We start from the raw sequence: 8,733 nt of genomic DNA, 5'->3' as shown, positions 1-8,733 counted from the left end.
GCGCTCCACCATACGCGGCGCCCATCGCTATTCTTGACGCCGCCCACCATCGGCGCCCCGTTGGTGGACACCAGCCGCTGGTTGCGGTGGCATACTGGGGGGGCACGATGCTCCTCCATCAGGGACGCCCGCACGCAGTCCACCTCGGCGGCGAAGATAGCGGGGCGCGCGTCGATGTCGGGCACCGGGGGAATGGGAACGCCCCCGTTGCTGAGCCTCCACCCCGTCGGCCCGGCACGCATGTCCGATGGTGCCGGGATGTTGGCCTCGAACAAGAGGTACGCCTCCCACTCGTGGAGCGAGCGGCGGCTGAAGCCGTTGGCCGCCGCCGCGTCGCCAGGGAAGCGTTCGGCCATCGCTGGGAAGGGGGGGAACGCCGGCGGACGGGGAGGAAGGCAGAGCTCGGCGGCTGGTTTGGGTTAGGACTGGTGTGGCCAGCGGCGAGGGGGAGGCGCTGGTTTTATAGCCCCGCCGCACAGTGTGTACGCGTGTGCCATGTGTACGTGTGGCGGGAGGGGAGGCGTCGCCGCGCCGCCCGTGATGAGGAATCAATGGCAAGGCTGACCGGCGGCAACCTTGCCATTGATTCCCCGCGGGAAACCGAGGCGTTCTGGGGGAAGACGAGGCGCGTGTCGCTGACTCGGCGGGCCCACGGCTCTTTCGTGCCAAAACCGCTCGCCTCGCCCCCGGGCGCCCCCAGCGCGCCGGGTTCGGCCTGGATCCGTCGGCGCCAGTTTCGGCCCAAACAGGCGAAAAACAGGCTTCTAGGGGCGCGGCTGGGCCGATTTTTGGGCGCCGGCGCGGAAAAAACGCCTGGAAAGGGCCTATTGGGGGCATGGCTGGAGATGCTCTTAGCAGTCCTAGTCTTCAAGGTGCGTCCCTAGTCCTTCGCATCTCTAGTTGATCGTGTCGTGCATGTAGGGGACTCTCTGTGTATATGTACGTGAACTGTAACTGAATCAACACAACGAACACTTTACTCAGTATTCTTCTTGGTAATCAGAGCTGAGTTTTCCCGAGGACTGAGCCGTAGCTCGGTGGCTGAGCTCGGCGGTGGCCAGCCAGCCCGCCCGCCCGGGTTCGATCCCAAGTGGGGACGAATTTCGGGTGTCTCACCGGAGCACTGTTCATAGGAACAGTGTTCCGCTAATAAGAAGTCTCCCTCCGTGCATGTGAGCCTCATGACGACATAGAAATCCTGTACCGGGCGCTCTGGATATAGGTTGTAGGTCTAGTTTAGGCTCCCAGCAGGGTGTGTGAGTGCGGCGTGTGTGCGTGTGGTGTGCGTGGTCTGTGGGTCTGAACATATACTACTACTTGTATCCCCTAAGGAGGCAGCAAAAAAGAGCTGAGTTCTCCCACCCTCCTCTCCCATGGCTTCCTCTAGCGCCACTCCCGTTTCCTCTCCCGTCGGCTCCGTCACCAGCAATGACCTCGCCGCCGAACGGGCCGCTGAGCTGGCTGCCAACAGTGGAGGCGCGTCGGTCGCGTCTCCCACTCGTCCCCGCGCCCAGGTCACGGAAGACCCCTCCCGTGTCGGTTCTCTTCCTCTTGTTGCTCCAACTGACGCCGGTGCGCTGCCCCTCACGTCCCTCCCCACTGCCGGCGCCTCCTCCACCGTCTCCTCGATCCACGACATCAACATCAGCAACTACATCCAGTTCAAGGTCGATCTGGGCGCCAACTTCAACCGCTGGCGCAAGGTCATCGGCTTCCTCCTCGCCCGCCATCACGCCCAGGACCACGTCTAGAAGGGGCCGGACTCCCGGCTTGCTGATCCTGATTGGCGCGACGTGGACAACACGGCCGTGCTCTGGTTTCTGGCCACTGTCGAGGGGGAGCTCCTCGACATCGTCGCACCGCCGGAGTCCTCGGCGTACTTGATCTGGTCACGGCTCCATGAATACTTCTTCAATAATCAAGTCGGGCGGCGACTCCATCTGAGCCAGGAGTTCCGCGCCTACGTCCGTGGCGACAAATCCATCCACGACTACTGCCGCCAACTTCAGCACCTCGCCTCTGCGCTCGCCGACATCGACGACGCCGTTGACGACAGCACCCTGACACTGCAAATGATCGACGGCCTCGGCGACAAGTTTGCCATGCAGGCCACCATCCTGCAGGCCACCCAGCCCCTGCCGCCGTTCGTCCAGGTGCGCTCCAGCCTGGACCTTGCCGAACTCGCGCTCGACAAGCGCGCCACGCCACCGGCTCGCAGGTGCTCGCCGTCAACATCCAAGGCGGTGCTGGCGGGAGTGGGGATGATCGCGGGGGTGACCGTGGTGATCGCCAGTGGCGATCATTAGGAGCGTGGCGGCGACCGTGCGCCCAACGGCGGCGGTGGTCGCGGCGGCAGACAGCTCAACATGCATCGTGGTCATGGTGGTTGCGGGCGCGGTTGCCGTGGTGGCCGTAACGGCGGCGGTCGCGGTGACTCCTCCGGCGGTCGCGGCCAGCAGCCCTGGCTTGGGTATTTTGCCCCATGGGGTGCGCCGTTCTCGCCACCCCGTGCACATTTATTTCGGTCTCGCGTCATGGGCCATGGTTACTTGTCCCGACAGTAAATGGTCCATGTTTACTTGTCCCGGCAGATGGTGTGCCCTTCAATGTGGACACCATTGCCGGCAGTTTCTATGCCCTTATTCGCCAAGTCCTATCGGCAGTTTTTCTGCCCTGAAGTACTTCTACCGGCAGTAACAAGTTTCCCGGCTGATCATTTGCCCTTATTCACATACTTCTCCCGGCAGTTAATTGCCCCCAATTAAATGCTGTGGTGTAGTGGCAGCTGCAGTTCAAATTTGACCCGCTTCCTACTGAATCGGCGGGAATTTGTCTTTTTCACCAGAGGTGGATCAAAACTTTTGACACCCAACCATTTTGTCAATTGTGCATTAAATATGTCCTAGTATTTTATAAAATTGATTTGGTCCATTTTTGCAACAAATATATGGCAGGTCCTTCACAAAAAAAAAACTCATTTCGGACACTCGGAAAATGGAAAATGTATTTTCCGTGCAAAGAAAATGAAAACTCCCTTAGGCAACATTGTTTGAAATTCCAATATGCACCCTTGTGCACAATATGAGATCATTTGAACAAACTATGCCAAGAATGTGGCCATAAGATTGATCATTTGGCTTGAAAGCCATGAATCTTCACGCATGATGGCTCATTTCTGAGAACACTTTTTTAAAATAATTGCCGTATTGCAAGTTTGCTATTTTTCCTAGGAACTTGGCCACATATAATGACATAATGTGAAGGTTTCCCAATTTTTTGATTTTTTTGAATTTTTTATGCCCGTTTCAAAATGCGGTCAAAACGACGGGAATGACCGTTCCTAGCTAGTGGTTGAATATTGAACTTTTTTTGGTGTTTCTCTGATAAAATAGATACTTATGTACCTAGAAATGATTTTTGGAAAAAATAAAGAGCAAACTACAAGGCAGCTACAGTTCAAGTTTGACCCGCTTCCAACTGAATCGGCGGAAATTTGTCTTTTTCATGAGAGATGGATCAAAACTTTTTACACCCAACCATTTTGTCAGTTGTGAATTAAATATGTCCTAGTATTTTAGAAAATTGATTTGGTCCAATTTTGCAACAATTATTTGGGAGGTCCTTCACAAAAAACCTCCTTTTGGGCACTCGAAAAATGAAAAATGGTTTTTTCGTCCAAAGAAAATGAAAACTTTCTTAGGTAACATTATTTGCCATTTCAATATGCACCCTTGTGCACAATATGAGATCATTTAAACAAACTATGCCATGAATGTGGCCATAAGATTGATCATTTGACTTGAAAGCCATTGATCTCCACACGTGATAACTCGTTTCTGAGAACACTTTTTTAAAATAATTGACGTATTACAAGTTTTTTATTTTTCCTGGGAACTTGGCCACGTATAATGACAGAATGCGAAGGTTTCCCAATTTTTGGATTTGTTTTGAATTTTTTATGCCCGTTTCAAAATGCGGTCAAAACGGCGGGAATGACCGTTCCTAGCTAGTGGTTGAATCTTGGATATTTTTGATGTTTCTTTGATAAAATAGATACTTATGTACCTAGAAATTATTTTTGGAAAAAATAAAGAGCAAACTATGAGGAGGCTGCAGTTCAAAATCAACCCGCTTCCTACTGAATCAGCGAAAATTTGTCTTTTTCACGAGAGGTGGCTCGAATCTTTTGAGACCCAACTATTTGGTCAATTGTTCATTAAATATGGCGTAATATTTTAGAAAAATAATTTTGTTTAATTTTGCAATAAATATATGATAGAGCCTTCACAAAAAACCCGATTATTGGCACTCCAAAAATTGAAAAATGATTTTTTGTGTAAAGAAAATAAAAACCCCTCAAATCAACATTGTTTGTCGTCCCAAGATACACATATGAACACAATATTGGGTCATTTAAACATACAACATGAGGCTAATATGTCGATTGTTTACCCGAAATAAGAGGCTATTGATAAATGTGGTCAAATTTGTCGATATGAACGTTCTTATCTAAGTGTGAAATCTTGCGAAATTTTTTATGTTTCTGTGATGAAATAGATACTTTGAGTTGGTAGGATCAATTTTGCAACAAAGAGTTGGTAGGTTCTTTACAACAAAACTGAAATGAAAAATGTATTTTTGACCAATTGAGATGGTCATAAGATTATCAAAGCTTTTATTACGTTTTGATTGGTCCATAGGTTTCTCACGCGGATCACGCATCATACACCGTCGGATATTTCCGGATCGGACGGCACCCCTCACGGCCTCATCCTCTCACCCTAACCCTCTCTCCAACCCTAACCCTCTTCCTCCCTCAGATCTCAATCCGCCGCCGCCCCTATCCCTACCCCCATGTAGCCCAATCCAATCCGCCGCCGTCCTCTACCCATATCGCTCCCTGCTCCGGCGAGCCCGCCATGAACCGTCTGCGGGCGGGGAGCCCAGTCTACGGGCGGCAGCGCAGCGGGAGCAGCACGGTCTTCACCTCCCCGGGCGGTGTCTCCCCCTTCCACCACCGCTCCTCCTCCACCTCCTTTGCTGCCTCCCTCCAACGCCCACACAGCTCGCCAAAAACATAGACGCTGTCGCCGCCGCCCCTCGCACCATGGCCGCCCCCCTGCATCGACTCCCCACACCTCCCCGCCCTCAAGTGGCTCCTGCCCTCCACTACCTAGATCCGCGTCGCCCCATCCGCATCCCCACCCACCTGCTGCCGCCATCCACTCTCGCCGCCCCCGTCCACCACCTCGTACCACGCCGCCGACCACCATCCACTCTCGCGTGCACACGACCTCCTCGTTCTTCGCGACTGCTCCATGTATGCCGCCTGATTCTGTCGAGCCCCGGCGTCTCCCGCCACCGCGCAGCACCGCGCCGAGCTTGCCTCGTTCCGCTGCGTCATCTACTCGGCTGGATCCGCCATGTTCGGTGAGTTCATCCCCCTCCCCCCTCCTTCCTCCTATCTCTCCCTTCCCTCTCTAATCTCCTGTCTTGAATTATCTTCTTTTGCAGCAGTAGAGGAGCGGGTGGGGAAGCACCAACCAAGGCCATGCCATGGAGGTTCTGCTCAGGCAACCCTGCACTGCTTGCAGCCGACGCCGTGGAGGTTCTCTCTCCCCTCTTCTACTATCTTTCTCTGTCTTGCAGCTCCTGATGTGCTTCACTTTGATTTGGAGTACAACTCCTACTTTTGCTGTTGTAGAGGATAGGTTGGCTGAAATTTATGTAAACTGTCTACCCTTTATTCAATAACAAAATCTTGAATTTTGGATTACTTGTAACAAGCATGTTCAAACAACTTCTTAGTTAAATAGCCACAAACAGAGTCAATTATTTTTGCAATTTGTTCCACGGATGGGAGTAATTGGTTGTAATGCATCTTCTTGTGGTGTGGTGTTTCAGTTTGATACTACTATGCTTTCTCTTGTCAAATTCGCCCCTGACTAGTATAGTTAGTACTATTTCTGCAGGTTGAAATTATTCACCCCTCCATTGTGACTATTTCCTAATCGAGTACAACAAACGTCCTATGTTTTTGTGTGCAAAATAAGTGTGAAACATTGTAGTGCTGACCCAACATGTACCTAGCATTCCAGAATGTGTATTTCCTTTGATTCCATAGGCTTAACCTGTAAGCTATAAAAACTGTGAATCGGTCTGTGGGAAACTGGGCATATTGGGTTGGTAAATATAGAACTGTAGACATGTAGAACCAAAGCCTGGAACTTAGCCATTTAAGTTGTTGGTACTTGGTAGTACCTACACATTGAAGTTTAGTTGATTCAGGAAAACTTAACTTGAGATTTTCTTTCTTATGATTTACTAATGAAACCTTGATTCTTGAATCTTGATGTAGGTATCCAAACCTCAGAGGACTACAGGTTCTATGCCATCTCGGCGGAGTACCCTGAGTTCAGCAACAAGGAGAAGACACTCGTGCTGCAGTTCACGGTGAAGCATGAGCAAAAGCTTGTCTGCGGTGGTGGTTACATCAAGTTGCTCGGAGGTGATGTTGACCAGAAGAAATTCGGTCATGTTATATTTATTAGAATATACTGAGTACATTCTGAACCCCCTAATGTGACACAAGTTATATATGCACATGCTATTGTTTAAGTGTTGCTTGTGTATGGTAAATGGGTTGAGCACCCACCGCTGTTTGATGCTATTGTGTTTAGGATTCTATTCCTCTATGCGTGTAATCTCCAGACCATGATCAAGCACACACACACGGTTGATAAGCATGTAATGATTACTACTAATTAATGAAGTGAGCAGACTTCTTCACATAAAGGAAGATGTCTGTTTTAATAATAGTGTTCTTGATCTGACCTCATACACCTTTGTTTTAGTAATATAAACAAATAAAATAAGATTGTTTGCATATAATAAGATTGGTGATGCTGGATGTAGTGACTGTGATCTACTGCTACACGTGCTACTGCTAGTAGTGCTTGTGATTTTGTTTTGCTCTACCAACTGTGGATTAATTCCTTGGTCACTACTAAGTAGGTGATGCTAGTGTTTAAGTTTCTATACTACTGTTTATACTGCTGTTATTCCGTCGGTGTTATGCATATAGGTATGGGATAAAGTACTTTATTTGTATGGTTATAGTGCTTGTCACTCCATAGGTTATACTGATTCTAGCACTGTGTACTAGTAGAAATTCAATCTAATGACGACGGGACATGCTCTCTTTTCTTTATGCTGTGTTAATAGGATACCGTAAACGTAGGCCGCCGACAATCATATCATAGTCTCAGTCAGTTCATTTTCTCTATGGGGAATGAATTCTTAGCTGCTGCAAGTTTGGCAAATAGACACCGTACTCGTTTTTCTGTGTAAACATAGTTAGCACCTCTGTTTTTGAAGTAGTTCCTTACTTACCTCTGTGTAAACTGAATTTGGTTCAGTTAAAAAACTGCACTACCTGACAGTTTTGGGCAGCGAGCTTCTAACTGAAAAACGAGTTCGTTATGCTCATAATTTCAAGTTGGCCTCTACATATGAGTTGTAAAGCATGTTCTAAGGTTTCCGTAGAGTACTTATTTGCTTTGTTTGGATGTACGGTTTGAGAGCAGCCGTCTATTTAGTTTGCTGTCCAGAAATATAGTATAGTTTTTAAAAGCAACCAATTCATGATAAGACTTGGTGAGGCTGATGCACATAGCTACTTTAAAAGTACCTTGTTAACAGTGTTGAGGACAAGCTAAATCCTGTATCAGGGTCCTGTTCTTGTAAACATTATGTAAAGCTAAAATTCTTCCGTGTCTTGCTCTTTTGCTGGTGCCACTATACATGTTAGATTGCTAGATGTACTTGTTTCCATCTCAAATTACTTGGGTGTCATTCATATGTACATAAGATAATTGTACTGCAAAAAGATCTTTTATATAAATCCTGTTGGCTAACTTTCCATCTCAAATTACTTGTTTCCATCTCATGTGCCTTTAGTTTTTATTTTAAAAGTATTCGTGTAATATTTCTTATATCAGTGACATACTTTTTGTTCTCTTTTGAATGCCCAGATGTTTTGCATCAGCCTGTCATTGCTAAGGAAGAAGCAGTACTTGAAGAAGCAGACTACATGTTTTCTTGTTGTGAAGCACTAGATAGTTCTATTTATTCATTCCTGTTATAGAGTATTCCAGCAACTGAATGCTTGAATACGTAATGTTGTAGGTTGCTTGGATTTGTATAAAATACGGATGCGATGGAAATTTGTAGAATGTGAGTTTTGAGATATTTCTGTAATATTTAGCTAATTGGTGGTGATTCATATTGTTATTCAAACTGGTTTGAAAATGTTTGTTAAATGGGCTGGAGTTGGACCTTAAAGAGGCCAAGGATCAAATTATATTGGACAAATATTTTGGGTAAAAAATGAAACAAAAATAAATGAATGTGGATTGGACAAGAAAGAAAAAGCCTGAAAAATATTGGGCTGGACTCATTTGGTTAAACATAATTTGGAAAAAAAGATAAAAAGGCCGAAATGTTGGGCTTGGTCCATGTGGCTGACTAAAATTAATAGGGAAAAAATATATAGAAAGGCCGAATTGTTGGGCTCGGCTCATGTAAAACGCCGAATCGGACCGGGCTAATTCTTGTGCCATATCAAATTGCCACGTCGGATGCCTATGTGGCCTGGGGAGGTTGCTAGTGACCAAAACGAAACAATAGGCATATTTTGGTTGTAAACGTCCACGACATTCTCACAGAGAAGGT

The 8,733-nt window shown here is 47.6% G+C and overlaps 1 protein-coding gene and 1 pseudogene across 2 annotated transcripts; both read left to right on the top strand.

The window, feature by feature from the left end:
- The first annotated feature begins 1,373 nt into the window (after positions 1-1,373).
- LOC147989823 (uncharacterized) lies at positions 1,374-2,564 on the top strand (annotated as a pseudogene).
- Positions 2,565-4,762: 2,198 nt separating this feature from the next.
- Positions 4,763-8,321, top strand: LOC125545009 (calreticulin). 2 transcript variants are annotated; one of them, XM_048708852.2, is made up of 4 exons: positions 4,763-5,430; positions 5,515-5,608; positions 6,359-6,508; positions 8,034-8,321. In XM_048708852.2, the coding sequence occupies exons 2-4, from the start codon at positions 5,557-5,559 to the stop codon at positions 8,144-8,146; spliced, it is 315 nt and encodes a 104-aa protein (XP_048564809.1). In that variant the 5' UTR covers positions 4,763-5,430; positions 5,515-5,556; the 3' UTR covers positions 8,147-8,321. The 2 variants fall into 2 exon arrangements, with proteins under 2 accessions (XP_048564809.1, XP_048564801.1); XM_048708844.2 differs by having other exon boundaries at positions 4,767-5,430; positions 5,518-5,608.
- The last annotated feature ends 412 nt before the right edge of the window (positions 8,322-8,733 follow it).

The sequence above is a fragment of the Triticum urartu genome, chromosome 1A (genome assembly GCF_056163025.1).
Source record: "Triticum urartu cultivar PI428250 chromosome 1A, HENAU_Tu73, whole genome shotgun sequence".
Lineage (NCBI taxonomy): Eukaryota > Viridiplantae > Streptophyta > Magnoliopsida > Poales > Poaceae > Triticum > Triticum urartu.
The sequence above is the reverse complement of the archived record's forward strand: the minus strand, read 5'-3'. Positions and strand labels throughout refer to the sequence as shown.